Source organism: Rhinoraja longicauda, chromosome 31 (assembly GCF_053455715.1).
Source record: "Rhinoraja longicauda isolate Sanriku21f chromosome 31, sRhiLon1.1, whole genome shotgun sequence".
NCBI lineage: Eukaryota > Metazoa > Chordata > Chondrichthyes > Rajiformes > Arhynchobatidae > Rhinoraja > Rhinoraja longicauda.
Window position 1 is genome coordinate 10225852 of NC_135983.1, and position 19920 is coordinate 10245771.

General features: G+C 42.6%; 1 protein-coding gene across 7 annotated transcripts in view; it reads right to left on the reverse strand.

Annotated features, from left to right (window-relative positions):
* Positions 1–451: 451 nt before the first annotated feature.
* cdk5rap2 (CDK5 regulatory subunit associated protein 2) overlaps positions 452–19920 on the reverse strand; it is a 106016-nt gene continuing 86547 nt past the window's right edge. For 6 of the 7 annotated variants that reach the window (XM_078426465.1, XM_078426464.1, XM_078426466.1 and 3 more), the window contains 14 exons: positions 19648–19758; positions 18680–18979; positions 17184–17306; positions 14594–14710; positions 13694–13883; positions 13161–13273; positions 12044–12301; positions 10524–10646; positions 8837–9090; positions 7822–7965; positions 6347–6485; positions 5362–5408; positions 3152–3203; positions 452–1172 (listed from right to left, as the gene is read on the reverse strand). In XM_078426465.1, coding sequence (XP_078282591.1) covers positions 1027–1172; positions 3152–3203; positions 5362–5408; positions 6347–6485; positions 7822–7965; positions 8837–9090; positions 10524–10646; positions 12044–12301; positions 13161–13273; positions 13694–13883; positions 14594–14710; positions 17184–17306; positions 18680–18979; positions 19648–19758 — 2117 coding nt within the window. In that variant the 3' untranslated portion in view covers positions 452–1026. The remainder of the gene's footprint in view (positions 1173–3151; positions 3204–5361; positions 5409–6346; positions 6486–7821; positions 7966–8836; positions 9091–10523; positions 10647–12043; positions 12302–13160; positions 13274–13693; positions 13884–14593; positions 14711–17183; positions 17307–18679; positions 18980–19647; positions 19759–19920) is intronic. The other variant, XM_078426463.1, reaches the window with a different exon arrangement.

Sequence of the window (19920 nt, forward strand, 5' to 3'; positions counted from 1 at the left end):
TGGTTTTCTGTGCCTTTTGGCCGATTTGTACCCATACACCTGTCAAAACTTTGGTAAAGTTCTCCTGTGAGGCTTCAAAAAAACCAGGTAAACACTATAAAGGAAACGCAGGGTGGAGTACAGGAGACTTGGCCAGCGTATAGGTACGGTACCTTCAACTTGCTATACATCTGGTTCCAATCAATTAGAGAGGTAAGCCAGATCAAATGAGGTGAGAGTAACGATGCGGTTTTGTTACGTCTGGAGTGCGGTCAAAGGCACTGACAGTCTCCAGCTTTCTTCCGTTGGGATACGTTGGAGAATCTGATAAATTCCACACGGGACATCAAAAGCAAGCAATACAACACTTTGCAGAAAATGATAATATTCAAGTTTGGATGGTCTCTGGTGTGATATCTCCCATAGCCGGAGCACAAAAGTAAAAAGTGGACAACAAAGTCAGTAACGATATAAAATGTATTTTGAAAAATAGAACAGACCCATACATTCCAGTAATGTACAGCATGGCAGCTTCCTTTCACAATGTGGAATTTCCACATGTTCTTTACAATAAAAACAAAACACTGACATCAGGAGGATTTAAATTTAAGGCCAAGGCAGTAACATAGGAAAGAGATATATAACACACATCACAATAGTCACACAGTTTGTATTGAACACAAACTCCAGATTATTTACAAAATAGATTCTTTACACAACAATTATTGCTGAACTGAAGGAAATGTACAAAAGTTCTTCCAATTGCATCCTGAAATGATTCAACATTTGTCTACATTATTTTAAAGCACTTGTACATCATTTTTAGAACTCCATTTCAAGTCTCACCTCAAAAAATGTCCCTTTAACATCTCTCACAGTCTACAATATTTTCTGTTCTAGGTCTCAGTACCGCCTACGTTACATTTAACATTTAGGATCAGCGGAAAGTTCCGCACTTAAGTGCAAAAAAGCTAATGTTTTCAGGCCTTTTTTTTAACAATACAGTACAGCAATTCAACCTGTAAACTGGGGTTGATTTAAGATTTTTTAATAACTGGAGAATGATGAGGTCAAAGAGTCGTACTTTTCATCCGAAGCAGAGCAAGCATCTTCACAAGAGCCCCTACTGTTGATAGCTCTACCAAACGAGTTAATTAATTCCCACTTACAGGCAGAACCTCGGAGGGCTGGGTCTGGACAGAGGAAATAATTGATTGTGTTAGCACTTTTTTTTAAAAACAAAAACCTTGATATCACAATGAAATGAAGCAGACATGAATTCAAGCAAATTTTAGCGAGTCAACACACACTGTGAATCTGTGTAAACTTAATCAACACCATTAACGTGCACAATAACTCTGATTTACCATCATGCAGAATAAAGGGCATTTTAAGGGAGAACAGATATATGGACATGAAACATGGATGCCATGGTTGTGAGCTTCCAAAATTCCCTAGATTCTACAAGTCCTGGCAGATTGTGAATTTGCTTTTCACAGAAAGATGAATGTGCACGTCCACTCGTGTGCGAGCGGACTGACTGACGGCTGTGTCCTAAAGTTTCTTAACTTCGGCATTAGGGAAATACTGGAATCCATCAACAGCAAGAGTTTATTCTCACTCGAACCTAGGGGGCCCCAAAGGGTTATCTTTTACGGGTTTATAACATTTTCATAACATAGTCAGAATCTTTATTCCTGGGCAGGGGAATCTAGGACTAGAGAGCAGGGGTTTTAGTCGACGGGAGGAATTTAAAGATCTGACGAGCAAGTTTTCACTCATCTGAAATGAGGTGACGGAAGGAGTGGTAGAGGCAGAAACAATTACAACATTTAACAGGTTTGGACAGTACTCGTACAGGAGAGGTGAGGAGTGATACAGGCCTATTGCAGGCAAATGGGATCAGTGTAGATGGTATCACAGTTGGCATGGACCAGGAAGGCCAAAATAGGGCATTTCTGTGTTGCACGTTTCAATTTCTACCAGGCGGAATAAAAATCCCAGCCTATTTAATCAGCACAAACCTTTTGTGAGATTGAAATGACGACAGAAAGGCCTTAATATGCTGGCTATGCAAACTGCACTACAAATGTCCTGGCACCCAAACTCAAACAGGCTTCAATCCATGCAAGAAACATCAGGTAAAATGCCCAATATCTTGTCAAAGCTCCCAGCTTCTGGTTCGGAACCAGTCTATGCTTAATTGCAGGCATTTGCAAACAGAATGGAATTTGAGTTGTAAATGCCACTCTGCCAGCATCTTAGATGGCAGATATGACCCAAGATTTGATAGAAACAAAAAGGTATTGGGAAAACTGGCCAGTGACTGACAGCAAGAAATCCTCCCGTCCTCCCCCCACCCCAATTCACTGAAGGTTTCTCACTATGTGTAGGAAAATAACTGCAGATGTTGGTACAAATCGAAGGTATCACAAAATGTTGGAGTAACTCAGCGGGTCAGGCAGCATATCAGGAGAGAAGGAATGGGTGACGTTTCAGGTCGAGACCCTTCTTCAACCTGAAGAAGGGTCTCAACCCGAAACGTCACCCATTCCTTCTCTCCTGAGATGCTGCCTGACCCTCTGAGTTACTCCAGCATTTTATGATACCTTCGAAGGTTGCTCACTGATTTGTACTGCTCTGTAACCATGTAAAAGGTGAAAGAAGTTGACGAAAGTCATCTGTAAACCTTTTAACGATATGACAATTCGTGATTCTCACAAGGGGAGGAAATGGTTTAAAAGCCTTGAATGTCATTCTTTCAGGTTCTTACGAGATTGTCTCTATCAATTTACCAATAGCTTGCATGCTTCAATTCCTCTTTCATTCATTCCAGATTATTTTTTAATCACTGTTTGTGATCTCATTGCTTTCCAGCCGTGGGCCAGTTTCAGACATCTGTGGGTTTTAATACATTTCCACAATGTGGTGGTAAAATATTTGTGTGTTGAAGTGTACAGGAGGATATTCTGTGAGGGAGCAATTTATCGAGCAGTGTAGAGATGAACTAATCGTGGCATTCCCAGAAATAAAAACCAAATGATGCTTTCCTAGGAATACTTCTGAGAAAGCAATACATCCACTGCAACAATTCCGTTTGTGAAAATTAAAATCCATGTGAATCATGCATTACCATGCATTAATTACAGAAGTGATGCCACACTTAACCAACCTTCACTTTGCTTTGGAAAGCCTTTAAGATCAAAAACCAGGTAATGATTCATCTGGGACATCTCAGATGGAGGGTGAGAGTAAAGTAAAGGGTAAGAGGAATAAAAATTGAAGTGAATAAGTTTGAACACACAGGAAAGGAATTTGACAGAAGTATAGGAAAACAGGCAACTGGAGAGAGGAGAGTTGACACGGACAAACAGAAGACAAGCTGGTATCAAAGTACAGCTTTGCAGATCGATTTAGAAGTGTTGATCACTTCAAAAAATACAAGTTTAAATGCTTTGCAATAAATTACCAACTTTGATGAATTACTCCAAATATACCTCCTTAATGGAAATGAATTTAAATAATTTCATACATCAATCTTATATACAACGGGACCCCACCACTGGCTATATCTTCCCATCCCCTCCCCTCTCTGCGTTCCGCAGAGACCGTTCCCTCCGTAACTCCCTGGTCCACTCGTCCCTTCCTACCCAAACCACCCCAACCCCGGGCACTTTCCCTTGCAACCGCACGAGATGCAACACCTGTCCCTTTACCTCCCCCCCCAACTCCATCAAAGGACCCAAACAGTCTTTCCAGGTGAGACAGAGGTTCACCTGCACCTCCTCCAACCTCATCTATTGCATCCGCTGCTCTAGATGTCAACTTATTTATATCGGCGAAACCAAGCGCAGGCTCGGCGATCGCTTCGCTGAACACCTGCGCTCGGTCCGCATTAACGCAACTGATTTCCCGGTGGCCCAGCACTTTAACTCCCCCTCCCATTCCCAGTCTGACCTCTCTGTCATGGGCCTCCTCCAGTGCCATAGTGAGGCCCGCCGGAAATTGGAGGAGCAGCACCTCATATTTCGCCTGGGCAGTTTGCAGCCCGGTGGTATGAACGTCGACTTCTCCAACTTCAGATAGCTCCTCTGTCCCTCCCTTCCCCTCCTCCTTCCCAGATCTCCCTCTATCTTCCTGTCTCCACCTATATCCTTCCTTTGTCCCACCCCCGACATCAGTCTGAAGAAGGGTCTCGACCCGAAACGTCACCCATTCCTTCTCTCCCAAGATGCTGCCTGACCTGCTGAGTTACTCCAGCATTTTGTGAATAAATCTTATATACTTATCTGCTAGGAATCTAAATGAAAATTCTCTAATTTTGAATTCATAACCTTCAATAAAGGTTTTGAATTTCACACCTGGAAAAACAAGTACTGAAATGAATGTAGATGACTTCAGCATTAATTTTAGCCCAATATAATCGCAACAAATTTTCACTTTCTGCTCCAAACCCATAAAATCATGAAATGGCATTTTTCAACAAAGATTGAAACCGGTGCCACACCTTCAAATCACTCACCATCACTAATGGCATAAAGCCCGTTTCAGGATTGGTGAAATCTTTCTCAGGAAGGAAGATCAAAACTCAGAATCTGTTTTTCCTCGAGTTGGAGCAGCTACTTCTATGAAGTTGGGATCATTAGAATCCTCATCACGATAGGCTTAGATAAACCTCTGATGGTCCAGTAGCACAGCTGCTGTCTCACATTGCCAGAGACAAGGGTTCCATCCTAACCCCAGGTGCTGTCCATGTGGAGTTTGCAGGTTCTCCCTGTGACCACGTGGGTTTTCGTTGGGTGCTCCGGTTTCCTCCCACATCCCAAAGACATGGGGGTTTGTAGGTTAATTGGCCTATGTGAATTGCTTCTAGTGTGTATGGAGTGGATGCATAAGAAGGATGGCATAGAACAAGCGTGAAAGGGTGATCCTTGGTATTACCAAATATTCCAGCTGTACCCTATCCTTGCCCGGAACAGAAATAAAAGACTTGACAACTAATTTCCTACATAAAAGACGGGTCAGTACATTTCCCATTTAAATCCTTTTTTAAACCACAATTTTTTGTGGCGATCATCTAAAACTTAATGATCTACGAGAAACACATCAAATTGTCTTACGACAGGTCACAATTGTTTTCTCCATTTCTTCACCACTAATGCTGCATCCTGGGTCAGCCTTGCACTGAGATGGCCCTTATCATTTAAAAGCGTCAAAGTCTATGTTATCAATTGTTCTGCCGTAAGAGTTCTCACTGATGTAAACATGACAACATTTTAATCAGAAATTCAAACAGGAGGGCCTATTGATAAATGATTACCATCACGTTTAGCCCCACAGTCATGACAAATGTTTATCAGAGTTTCTGAACTTGCCACTCACCTCCAGATTTCCTCTTGCTTTCTTCAATACGTCATGAGTTTGTGACACTAGGAGGGAAGGAGCATTTTCATTAACGATAACTCCAAATATCACGTAGCAAACAAACGGAAATTGCAGCTCTAGTTTAGGCCGGTCTGTAACATTGTCTGAACATTATTGAGTGATGAGATTGGGGACAGAATGGACTGTGCGGACTACTGATGATGGAGTGAACTTAATGGTTGAATGAAGACACCTCTAGCAATACTCCAAACTCTTCCTCTCACACTCCAAAGATGTACAGGTTTGTAGGTTAATTGGCTTCATTAAAAATGTAAATTGCCCCTAATGTGTTGGATAATGTGAGTGTATAGGGATCGCTGGTCGGCACAGACCTGGTGGGTCGAAGGGCCTGTTTCCACACTGTATCTCTAAACTAAACTAAACAATCACACATCTCCCGCTGAGAAGAGAAGAGTAAAATAAAGGAATGTGAAGTGCGTGTAAAAAATAACAAAATGCTTGAGGAACTCAGTAGGTCAGGCAGCGTCTGTGGAGGGAAACGGGCAGACAATGTTTCAGGTTGGGACCCTTCTTTGTTGGGGAGGGTAACAGAGATTGAAATATAATAGACTTGAAAAATTCTAGTATAAAGTGCCTCCATGGACCAGCTTATTAAAGGCCTGATAGTAAACCTGATAACAAGGAACTGCAGAAGCTAGTTATACCAAAAGACACAAAATGTTGGTGTAACTCAGCTGGTCAGGCAGCATCTCTGGAGAACTCGGATAGGGGTCCAGACCCAAAACATCACCTTTCCATGCTCTTCAGAGACTGAGTTGCTCCAGCATTTTGTGTCTTTCTCTGATATGAAACTGATTGGTTACTTCCATGATGCACTAGGATTGCTCGTGTCATGATTATTATCAAGTGCTTAAATCAAGAGCGAAACCTCTCTATGGCCAAGACAACTCAGACTAGTGGCTTGGTCTGGTCAGATACTAACACTGGTCAATGATGATTTTCTCCATGCCCTCCTTCAGCTGGTTTGTCGTGCGGAGACGTTTAACCGTGCCATGCAGCAGCCTCTCCTGCTCCGTCAATTTCTTGCGTAGCCGAGAGATCTCATCCTTCACAATATTTTCCTGCAAAAGGGGAAAATAATTACATGTACTTTCTGCCCATGTGTAATTCTGGTTAGTCAGGAATAAACCAGAGAATATTGAGATGTTAACTGCAAATATTCACAACCTTAATCCCCAAAATGTCACCATCTTTCAGTCAGAACCAGGAAAGGTTCAAAATCTGATGAGACATTGAAGGTCTCTCTCCATAAATGCTGCCTGACCTGCTCAGCCTTTTCAGCAATTTGGTTTTACTCTGGATTTCCAGCATCACTGTTTAAAAAAACAAAAGCCTAACTGGATTCAATCAATTAGATTCCATACAATTACTTTCTGGGTGATGGTGGAAGAAATGGGAATTGATCAACAGTGCTGATCATTTTACACCAGTCCCTCGGCCAGGCTTTATTCTGACCCAGTGAATTCAAAAGGGAATTTAATGCAGTGTAAAGTAGCAATTAAGAAGTACAGTCACAGGGCCAAGTGGCCTATAATGATACAGCTGACCAGCATCACACATGCATTTGAATGGGGATCACAGATAGAGATAACCAAAGTGTTAGTTATTTACCGAGGACGAGGCTGCTGGAGCAAGATCTCGAGAACCCTTCCATCCTGCACAATTCAATGAAAAATAAAGGATCTCCATTTCTGTATCAGTTGATGGCATTCAGTTTCCCCACTTATTCATCTGGGCAAGCAAAACTCCTCTTGGTCATCATGGTTCTGCACAAAATAGTTTCACCCCTCACACCACCAGACATATAAAAATAGAACCAAGGGCAATTCTTTGAGGTTGGACTTCAATTACAATGGAATTTAGAAGATTGAGGGGGGATCTTATAGAAACTTTCAAAATTCTTAGGGGGTTGGACAGGCTAGATGCAGGAAGATTGTTCCCGATGTTGGGGAAGTCCAGAACAAGGGGTCACAGTTTAAGGATAAGGGAGAAGTCTTTTAGGACTGAGATGAGAAAGTTTTTTTTCACACAGAGAGTGGTGAATCTGTGGAATTCTCTGCCACAGAAGGTAGTTGAGGCCAGTTCATTGGCTATATTTAAGAGGGAATTAGATGTGGCCCTTGTGGCTAAAGGGATCAGGGGGTATGGAGAGAAGGCAGGTACAGGATACTGAGTTGGATGATCAGCCATGATCATATTGAATGGCGGTGCAGGCTCGAAGGGCCGAATGGCCTACTCCTGCACCTATTTTCTATGTTTCCATGTTTCTACATCTTTGTATAGAAGCTTAAGTTTAGTAATTCAATGTATAAACACAACAAAACATCTTGCATAACAAAAACATTATTTGTGTGAAGGCTGCATGCCAAAAGATTTTAAAAAGAGTGTTCTTGCTACCTGCAGATGCTGACTGGAGCTGCCAGCAGGAATGGGCAAACACACCCTCCAGAAGAGTTTGAGCAAGCGGCTTGCTTCCTTCAGCACTTGCTGCATGCTGCTTACATTTGAAAACAAGTCCTTCCGCAAAGCTTCACCCGGTTCCTGGAAGAAAAAAGATGAGAGTATTCATGCAAATGCCAAGAAAGGTGCATTCAAAACATCTTACAAGATGCAAGGTTATGTGTACCAAGCATGTACTGCCACAGGTTCAAGCAAACAAAAATCTTGAGAGAATTTGGGGAGGGAGTGATGCTGGAACCTGTCATTGGCACCAGTTCACAGTAGCTCCTTGCAGCCAGATACAATGCGACTTACTGACAATGCTGGCACTCACTATTCACAAGGGACTGTGCGCTGTAGTCAGCTATGGGACATGGAGCAAAGAGGAAGAATGTCAGTTGAAAAACCTATGATCTGTACAATTTATGATCCTGTGGTTGGAGTATCAGAAGCAAGAGGCATTGGTTTAAGGTGAGAGCACAGAGTTTGATGGGAAAGGGTTTTTTAAAAATACGTACATAAAGTGATCATCATCTGGAACTTGCAGTCAGAAAAGGTGGCGAAATCAGATATGATCACTATGTTTAAGAGACATTTATCCAGGCAAGGCACAGAAGGATAATGTCCTAATACAGGCTTAGTGTAGATGGACAAAACGGTCAACATGATGTGGTGGGCTGAAGGCCCCAATTCAACTGTACAATTGACAAAGAACAATAGGAAAAACAAACCTAATGGAAAACCATATGAAAATGATTTTTGATCACCATTAGATTTAATTTTTTGTTTCACAGGCAGTGTTAACATTTGAATGTTGAAATTTATCAAGTGCATTGGAGTTAAAGCTCAGACTTCAACATTTTATTCTGAGTTAATGACCAGACCAATCCATCAATTATATCACACTAACCCAATATGCAATTGTAAGCAACAGTCATTAGTACAGCTCAAATCAATCATAAGCCAGGTTTACCACTGCAGCAGTCCTCTGACAAGTAGCATCTCCAAGACGGGTGTCCATTTCATGGAGCAGAGTACGGCCCTCGGAGATTTGCCTGCGGAGTGCGGCATAATCTTCCAGGAGACCAAGCACGCATTGTCCATCTTTGTCTGCCCATATCCGACGTGCTGGTAAAAACCCGGATGGTTTGTGAGACAGGTTTTCCACTGAACTCTCACTGCAATGCGAGGAGCTGTCAAAGTCATCCTTGGGCAGAGTTTTGATTCCTAATGTGAATGGAGGTTAGAGATTGAATAAAATTCATTTACCTAGAGTTGTAAATATGAAACAAAAAAGAAACTTGGAAATATTCAGCAAGTCAGGCAATGTCTACGGACAGAGCTAATATTTCAGGTCAACGGCCTATCACCAGAGTTCACTGGAATGACCTGACAGTTTTTTATATTTTCTGCTGGTTTTAAAAGAAACCTAATGTTAAGTAACTCTGTTATCGTACTTCATAGTTCAGAGAAAAGATGCACGTAGTGAAACAAAGTAATCAGTGAGTGGGAAAACCATGCAGTTAAACGCTTTCCCCCAACTCTGTGCATTCTTCACTCCCTGAATTAACTTCAGTTCCACAGAAAACATTACCTTCACCCTTCTAATTACCACCCTCTTATCCATAAGCAGAACATGGAAAAGAAATGAAAAGGCAAGACAAGTGTGTGAGCATGCAGGTGGTTTGATTGATTGAAAGATACAGCATGGAAGCAGGCCCTTCAGTCCACCGAGTCCATGCTGGCCATCGATCACCCGTTCACGCTAGGTCTCAGACCACAAGATTCTGTGACTTTGTTCCATCTGTAACCATCTTAAATTTGAAGTCCCTGTGATTGGTGAACCCTGCACCAAATTATCCTGGGACAATGCCAGAGCCTGGAAATTCAATGGCCTGCAGCTGTCATTCCCACCTTCACCAGCAACCGCCCAAGAGTTATATAACTGAAAGTTGTTTGTCACTACTGTGAAATATGATAACATCTCTTCTGGGTTATTTGGCATCACTCTGAAAATTCAAGCTAGTATTTCCTATTCCCAATCACCTTTGTAACAGCCACACATATTGCAACCGGGTGCAGAGGGTGATATACAGCACCACAGAGGAACGTGGAACTTGAACCCAGAAGTGAGCATATTCAGGACAACAAGGCCCTTCGTCCACTGCACTGACCCAAGTGGTGTGATAGGTTAGTACCTGATATACCTATATCCCCAGGAAACCCTCCTACAACTCCAAGGCATAGGCCATTCAACCCACTGGGTCCATCCCAGCTCCTGGTATGTCCCACAGATACAGCACTACCATAGCCTCAGTATCCATCCATTGAGAGAAGTGTTTAATTAAATAGTTTAAAAAAACTAAACATCAAATACTTTCCAGAATTATAGTTGTGCATTTTTATCACTGACCTGTAATTTTTCTCTGCATATGTTTAAGCAAAAGTATTAACATATCTGATTACATTTATAAAGCCAAACAGAACTAAAATTGTTGTCAGGTGTTAATAGAGCCCTTGCGTAGTCACTCAATTCCAAATATATTTTGACCTGGAATGCTTCAAGTTCTGTTCACTGACTGTATTAGAGAAAAAGCTTTTCACTACATCTCCAGCATCAACCAACAAAACCAAAGAGAAGACAGCACATTTTCACAGACCTGTGATTCTGAACATGGATCCGTCAGCAGCAGCAGGAACGTTGCCAGACTTGGGTGGAGTTGGAAATCCATGGAACTGGAAGTTTTCTTTACCGTCCTCTGCTGAAGAATCGACTTCAGAATCTGTTAAGCATCAGCACAGATAGTACAATAATGGCATGAAGAACTGTTCCATGCATAGCATTATTACAGATCAGAGGGCTGTCGTGGCTGTTTAGACCACGAGATCCTGGTCAGCTCTGAGCAGAGAAATTGTTAACATTCCCTTCAATTGTAGCCCTGGAAGATTCTCTTTTGAAAAAATTGATTGACTTGGTTTCCATCATCCTTGGTAAGCTAGCAGATTCCAGATCTCAGCTTCTGACTTAAAGTTTCCCACTTCATCCCCGTCGTACCTTTTTGCCCCAAAATGTAACTTTTCGCTCTGCTGCTTGAGTCGTGTGCTAATGAGGGCAGGTTTGCTCTATTGACCACTGAAACTATTGACCACTGAAATCAGCTCCTAGGATGAATGCAACATGGTAGACGTGTGTATAGATTTTCGTGGTACAAGGTAAAATCTTCATATTTGCACACTGAAAGTGTAGAGGCATGGAAGACTGGGGATGATTGTAGTAGACTTGAAGACAACTAGCAGGAAAGTGCAGAGGTACAATTTAATGCAGGGGAGAGTTGAACAAGGGCAGACAACAAGTACTAAATGGGGTACAAATACAAAAAGGGTGCAGGATCAGTAACCTGGATATCTTTGAAGGTGGCAGCGCAGGATCCCGGGCTTCACAAAAACTGGCAAACAGCCTAAACAACTGTTGAACTGGGCCTTTCATTCAATTCTAGTCACAGCATTTTACAAAGGATGTGAAGGCCCTTTTAAGGTACAGAAAAGATTTACTGAAATGATTCCTAGAATGAGTGATTTCAGTTTTGAGGATAAATAGTTCTTACTTAATTTTGACCTGTTCGTATAGGTTAAACAAAAGGAAGTTATTTGCATCAGCAGATGCATTAAAAAGAACACTATGATTTAAAGTGATGTGCTGGTCCCGCCATGGCTAGTGTGTTGTTTAAAAACCCAGTGAGCGTTGTGATCGGGAATGAACTGCCTGAAGTTCTGCTGGATGTTATCTCAGCTTTCAAAGACAATTAGAGAAATAGCGAAAGGAAAACATTTGGAATGCCCTAGGGAATGATGGGTCAGCGTGGGCCACACAATCTATCTGTGCTTTAACAAGTTTAGTTAAGTGATTTGTTTTTTGGAAGCTAAAAATTTGAACCTGGCTCTTTCTCTGCAAATACTACCCAATGTGAACATTTCCTGCTTTTACTCAGACACTTTCTACCTTGTGTCAGACACCATTTAAGGGCAAATTAAAAGTCTTAAACTAGTTTTCCCAATATCATAACTGGGCGTTTCCCGGTGTTACAGATCCAAGTTGGAACTTCATTGCTATAAGATATGATGCCTGACAAAATAGGGAGTTAACTGATATTCTTTTCAAAAAAGGGTCATTGTAATTTACCACAGTACAAACGTCTTCCTCCAGCACTCCTCTGTCCCCTTGTCAGGTGGTAGTTTATGTTAATAGTGGAAGGGCTGCCTTCAGTTCTCAGTTGTCTTTTCTGAAGCTGTTCTTCAAGCTTCTGGCGTAGAGCAGTGTTGGTCTGAATGCTTCTCTCTAACTGAATTCGAAGGCAGCGGATCCCTGCCATGAGTTCACTCAGATCAACAGATCCCCCAAAATATTTCACCGACCCAAGGCTCATGTGTTGTGCAGGTTCTGTAAAATCAGCGGATGTAAAATTGCATTAAAATCAAAATATGGAATCGAATTTCTTCAGTTTCTTCAAGATTAAAACACATTTTTCGTTTCGAAGGCTCTGACCCTGGGGTATTTGGATTAAACTAGAAACTCGAAGATAGACAAAAGAGTTGGAGTAACTCAGCGGGTCAGACAGCATCCCTGGAGAAAAGGAATAGGTGACATTTCGGGTCGAGACTCTTCATCAGGCTGAAGGGTCTCGACCTGAAATGTCACCTATCCCTTTTCTCCAGAGATGCTGTTGGACTTGCTGAGTTACTCCAGCCTTTTGTGTCTATCTTTGGTTTAAACCATCATCCGCAGTTGCTTCCTCCACAAACTAGAGACTAGATTGGAAAGCAAATTAAATATCAACTTTACAGTGCTGGACAGAATTTTACAGAGCCTAGGGGTCAGCCATGTAAGATGGAGAGGAGGGGGTATTTCGCCTGTTGGAGGGTGAATAATCTGTGAGAATCCCCCTACCCCAGAGAGCAGCGGAGGCGACGTCATTTAATAGATTCAAGGTAAAGACTATCAGATATTTAAACAACAAGGAAATCAAGGAGAGTGGGAAGAAAGCAGGGAAAAGGAGCTGAGGCCAAGATTGTATAAGAAAATAACTGCAGATGCTGGTACAAATCGAAGGTATTTATTCACAAAATGCTGGAGTAACTCAGCAGGTCAGGCAGCATCTCAGGAGAGAAGGAATGGGTGACGTTTCGGGTCGAGACCCTTCTTCAGACTGATGTCAGGGGGGCGGGACAAAGACCTTTAGGGACTATAGGGTGATGGCTCTGGCGATATGGGGGAAATAAGGCATAAACGGTACAATTACCCGTTTTGTTTTCCTTCAGCTGTTCATACACTTGAAGCTCCACCCGTAATGACTGCAGCAGCTCCTGATTCTCAATGAAGAGCTGATGCTGCAAGTTAAGCTCTTGTTGCAGCCTGAAACAGAAGCAGTTGTTTTACAGTTGAAACAATGAAATAAACTGTTTGCATTATGCACTCCTTTCCAGCTTCTTACAATTGGTTCTTGCAACCTCTGTCAGATTCCTAAAGCATCTAGCCAGACTGACGAGAAAGTAACCCAAAGGGCCCCGATTGGAAACGTCACCTATCCATGTTCTCCAGGGGTACTGCCTGACCTGCTGAATTACTTCAGCACTGTGTGTCTTTTTCCCAAAATAACCATGTCCTCAAGCCAAATATTAATTATCCAACCAGCAAAGATGGGAACGTTTCTACTCTGCAATCTGGTCATTTTCATTGATTTGAATTCTCCTCTTCCAACCCCCCCCCCCACCCCCCAACAAATTTATAGCTGTGCCAGAAACTCTCTCCTTTTAAGATGAAGATGACCCTTACCGACTTATTTCTTCATGACCGCAGTGCAATTCATCTTTTAACCGTCTGCTTTCTTCATGACCATTACTTGCTTTGACCTGCAGTTGAGTGCATTCTCTCTTTATGCGCTCACACTCGCCACGCAGGCGCTCAATGCTGGCCGTCTTCTTTGACAGAGATTCCTTTAGTTTCTCATTTTCTCTCTGTTTATCTGCAAAATAATTTTAAAGGTACTGCGATTCTGGACCATGTAACGTACTGATTTTTTCAGCATTTAATGAAAAGTTTAAAATGTTCAATTATTACAAACTAAAGATATCACATTATCTTCAATTTTAATCTGCATCCATTTCATTTTCAATTTAGATCACACTTAGCACTGTGACTCCTCAATTAACATTCCACAGGTGATCCTCCGTTGCCCAGTGTGCAAGGCACTCTGGCATAAAGTGACAAAAAACATGTTTCCAATGAGTCTTTCACATTAAACCTAATTGTTGTCAGACGAGTTAGGACATGTATTGGTTTGTTATTGGCTTGTGTTCCAAGCTACAGTGAAAAACTTTGTTTTGCAGGCTGTCGGGGCAAATTATACTACACATGAATACATCTAGTGCAAAAGGGAAAATAGGCAGAGTTCAGAATATAGTGTTACAGCCACAGAGAAAGTGCTGATTTTAAAAGTGCAAGGGTCCCAAAGGGGTACACTGGAAGATTAGAAATTCAACCCTGGCATACGAGGTCTATTCAAGTATCTGATAATAGCAGTGAACAATCTGGCGGTATCCAATATCTCCTGAAAGCAGGCATGAGGGACTCAATGGTTTTCTCCTATTCCAAAAAAATAATTCAAGGTATGAATAAATGCATCAACAATTGCAGGTGGACCCTGCCAGCCAGTTAATGCCTGCACAGACCCACCTCTGGAGCTTCTTGACAGCTGCACCTTTAAAGTTTTATTTTGTTCCTTCAGCAAATGAATCTCATCTGTCATGTGACTGTGCTCCTCAGTATCATGGATGAAAATATTTGTGGATGCTGGAGGATGCAAAATAGCATTTTATTAGAACTGCTTATACAAAATACCTGCCTTAAATCTATTTTAACCATTATTTATGGGTGGGAAGAGCCTACCTGCAGGTTTCTCTCCGACCCTTACACTGTCCTGAACTGACAATATATCAGCACTTACTCACTGTCATTCCGTCGAAAACCTAGAGTGCCTCATCCAATTAATTTACAAATCCACACATCTTTGGGAAGTGGGAAGAAACCGGAGCATCCAGAGGAAATGCACACAGGGAGGATGTGTGAACACAAACCGCATCCGAGGTCAGGGTGGAAGCCAAGTGCCTGGGTCTGTGAGGCAGCAGCAGTACCAACTGTGCCACTGGTTGCTGTCCCCACTAATCACCTCCCAGCCTCTGTCACTATCTCCACCCATCCCACTCGACTCCATTACTCATCAAGCTTTCCTCACCTGGATCTAGCCATTGCTTACCAGCTCCTGCCACACTCCCCCTCACCTCTTTACATTGGATACAGCCTCACCAGACTATCATTCCTGATGCAAAGACTAGACCCAGGGCGGCACTGTGGTGCAGCAGTACAGTTGCTGCCTTACAGCGCCTGAGACCCGGATCCGATCCTGGCTACGGATGCTTATCTGTACTGAGTTTGCACGTTCTCCCCGTGGCCTGCTTGGGTTTCCTCTAAGAACTTTGATTTCCTCCCATACGGCATACAGGTTTGTAGGTTAATTGGCTTGGTATAAATGTTCATTTAAAAAAATGTCCTTAGTGTAGGATAGTGTTAATGCGTGGGGACCGCTAGTCGGTGCGGCCTTGGTGGGCTGAAGGGCCTGTTTCCACATTGTATCTCTAAACTAAACGAAACCCAAATGTTTATCATCCCATTGCCTCCACAAATGGCTCATGCACTGCCGAGTTCCCCAAATAGTTTTTTATTCCACATCCCAGTACCTGCAGTCTCCTGTCTCTCCCATTAATGCTAGCCTTGTCAATGACACCCAAATAAAGATAACAAATATTTTTTTGTTTCATTCATGGGTTCTTATTTTGGGTTAATACAAAATAAAACACAAATATTACTCCTTAAATGGTCTCGAATGACAAATTGTCAAGACTGCATCCTCACTTGTGATACTCAGGTTGTTAGCCACCCTCTCTCTTCCCCCCGACTGCTCTGGTTTCCTCCCGTATCCAAAGACCTGCTGAAGTGCAGGAGCGATTTGTGCCCATGAGACTGTGAACCAAGTCAAGATGTTCAAATTCATGTTACATCAGATTCATGCAGCTTGCTCGAGATGAATTTTGGAAGGTAACACACATTTTTTATAGACACAAAACTCAGCAGGTCAGAAAAGGCGTAGGTGATGTTTTGGGTTGGAACCCTTCTTCAGAATGAAAGAGCGTTAGCACATTTTCCCCAGCCAACAATGGGCCATTATGGACTCCACCCTTCCTGGTCATCTGTTGCCAGCCCTGCTTTGTTCTAGCTTTTCTCGCCTGCAGTTCCCCTCCACCTTGACCTTTCAGTCTAAAGAAGGCTTCCGACCTGAAACTTCAACTATTCCTTTTCTCCAGAAATGCTGCCTGACCCACTGTTACTCTAGCATTGAGGAGGCACCCTAGGGTGTTGTGGCTGATCCCATGGGTGGGGACCCCAGTGTGTTACTGGGTCCCCAGGGTGCTATGGATGGTACAATGGGTGGGGCACCTTAAGATGCTCTCTGTTCCCATGGCGGGGCACCCCAGGGTGCTGTGGCTGATTCCATGGGTGGGGCATCCCAGGGTGCTGTCTGATCCCAAGAGTGACAGGGTCCCCAGGGACCGTTTCCAAGCTGTATCCCTAAGGGTCTAAAGATTCGGGTAGGACCCTGGACTGGCATCTTTGCCAGGCCTAGGAGCAAACTGACAGGGAGATCCCCCCTTCCCCCAGCACCCACCTCCGTACCAGGTGGGCAGAGATCAGGAACGTGGGGCTGAGCTGGGAGTTTACATGCGTGTCCTTAAAGGATTGGATAGGCTAGATGCAGGAAAAATGTTCCCGATGTTGGGGGAGTCCAGAACCAGGGGTCACAGTTTAAGAATAAGGGGTAGGCCATTTAGGATTGAGATGAGGAAAAAAAATTTCGCCCAGAGAGTTATGAATCTGTGGAAATCTCTGCCACAGAAGGCAGTGGAGGCCAATTCACTGGATGTTTTCAAGAGAGAGTTAGATTTAGCTCTTAGGACTAAAGGAATCAAGGAATATGGGGAAAAAGCAGAAACTGATTTTAGATGATCAGCCATGATCATATTGAATGGTGGTGCTGGCTCGAATGGCCTACTCCTGCACCTATTTTTCTTTGGGTCTATCTTCGGTATAAAACCAGCATCTGCAGTTTCTTCCTACACATTTTTGACCTGCTTAAGAATTAAGTTTATTTGAACAATGAAAACACATTCATATCCAATCATAACATTGGGACCCTGGTTGGTGTGCTCACCTGGGTCATTTTCAGCTGCAGCTAGTCGGCATTCCAGTTGTTGTCTTAACCTGTCGTTATTTCTGATAGATTCTTCCAAACGCTGCCTTAAGCTCTGTATTTCATGTAGGTGGCCTGCCAAGTCTAAGCATAAAGGTGGGAATTAGCATAATTCACACTTCTTCACCCCAAAATCAATTAGGAAGACTACAATACTTCAGAAGACACCAGCAGGGCTGATCCTCTCTGTCATGATGCATTTCACAGCATGGTCGGAACTGGTCACGGTAAGTGCAGCAGCTAGTGCTAGATTTAGTTTAGGGATGCAGGGTGGAAACAGGCCCGTCGGTCCTCCGAGTCCGTGCCAACCAACGATGATCCGGACACTAGTTCTATCCTATACACTAGGGATAATTTGCAGAAGCCAATTAACCTACAAATCCGCACGTCTTCTGAATGTGGGAGGAAACCAGAGCACCCAAAGAAAATCCATGCGGTCACAGGGGGAACGTACAAACTCTGTACAGACAGCATCCATAGTCAGGAATGAACCCATGTCTCTGGCACTGTATGGTAGTAATTCTACCGCTGCGCCACTGTGCCGCCCTTGTGCTACTGCCTCACAGCAAGGAACCAGATTCAATCCAGACTCTGGTGCTGTCTGTTTTGGGCTTTCATGTTCTCTTTCTGACTGCTCCACCTCTTCTCTTCCCCTGACTCCTCAGGTTTCCTCCCAAATCCCAGATATGCTGGTGGGCTGATCAATAACAGTAAGTTATTCCTCAATGTAAATAAATGAGATCATGAAAAATAATAATAAGATTCACAGCTCGGAAATCCTTGGCTTCCTTCAATTATCGCTCAATGTAATTTAGAGAAAGGCTTAATTATATTTGTAAACCTCTCTTTCTGCAAGTTAATAAGCAACCACAAATCAATTAATATTGTCGCGTGATCTGGTAGTTGAGAGTAACATTTTCTCACACCTGATGTACTTGTACTCTTATTTAAATATTTTATTGGAGAATAACTTGAGAATCGGAGGCAGAGAAAGCAACATGGACATATTTACATGCAGTTTAACTGCCACTCATTTGAGCGTTCATAACATCATATTCTGCTTTTCACACCAAACATACTTGCATGTAGCCACCTCAACCATTCATCACCAAACTCTAATTTTTTTTAAATTGCTCTAAAACTTGTCCAGAATCCTTTTTTCAGTCTCCATTAATTTCTGCTTGACTATCGCCCCAACCTCCTTGATCTGCAAAGGCTTCACCATTATTCAGTGTGTTAGATTTAAAGTCCTTACTTGATTTAACAGCCCTGGTCTGAACACTCTATTCTTTGGATTCTGACCTTTGAACACATGCTTCGCTGATGACAAAGACTTTAGTCTTGCTCTGATTTTTAACTAGCTCCCTAAACCTATACTCCAAGAATCTTTTGAAACTATCAGTTCTGTCAAGTCTTTTCGGCCACCCTGTCCTAAATAATGACAAATAGTTGCAAACCTTCTGCATCGTGCAGTCCAGGGTCATGTTTTCGCTCAGTGGAAACTACAGCTTGCTTGTCTGCTGTTGAATGATTTGGGGAAAAGGCAGCATGGCCATCTGCATTCGGTTGGTTCTGTGTCAAAATGGAGCGATGCAAGTTGAGTTCTGTGTGCAGAGTCTCGTTTAAGTCTTCCTTGTTCATCAGCTGTTCTCGCAGTGCAGAATTCTCTCTCTCCAGCTCATACAATGTTTGAGCATCAGTATAGCCAACTGGCCAGTTGCAGGTGGGTAGCACAGAGGTTCCATCTACATCGTCCACTGGTGAGGCAAAATGAAAAAAAAAGATCACAGTTGCCTTAAATTTATCTGAGGGGACTGAGAATTTTCGAATTTATTAAGACAAACAACAAAAAAAACTAGCATGCCCTGACACCCACAGTCCATGTATCTAGCAGCAAATGGTTGCACCAGTCACTGGTGCCTTGTAAAATGATCAAAAACAAAACACTCAGCTTTCCAAATGGTTGTCTTACAAGAGCTTTACCAGAATGGAAAGGTCATCTGAAGTCTATATTACAATCTGTTTTAATTGAAAAAGACAGCTTAGTCAATGCTAAAATATTTAAAACATTAAAACCTTGGTATTAGGAATAATGGTTTCAGTTTTTAGTTTTAGAGTACAGCATGAAAACAGGCCCTTCGGCCCACCGAGATCATGTTGAGCAGCGATCACCTGCACACTAGTTGTATCCTACACACTAGGAACAATTTACAGAAGCCAATGAACTTACAAAACTGTATGTCTTTGGAATGTGGGAGGAAACCAGAGCACGCAGCAAAAACCCACGTGTTCATAGGGAGAACGTTAAAACTTCGTAGACAGCAGCCATAGTCAGGTTTGAATCCAGGTCTCTGGTGCTGTAAGGCAGCAACTCTACCATTTGGCCGCTCTAAAATATCTGCAGGGTATTTAAATATTTACTAACCGAGAGGTTGTGTCTTTCCACATGAAGAAACAGCAAGTCCAGACCTCCGTCTCTCTTTATTGTGTGGATCACTCTGCAAGCTTGTGTCTGAATTAGTTGCTGGGGGACCACCTAGAGAAAATTAATACCATTTAATGAAGTACATTTTAAAAATGTTTTCAGGCCTTATAACATCCAATAACATATTTAAAATATACTGGTTCAAATATGAACGTACACTGGGTCCAGTGACTAGTACTCAAACAAACATAGATAAAGTAACTGGTAGTAATG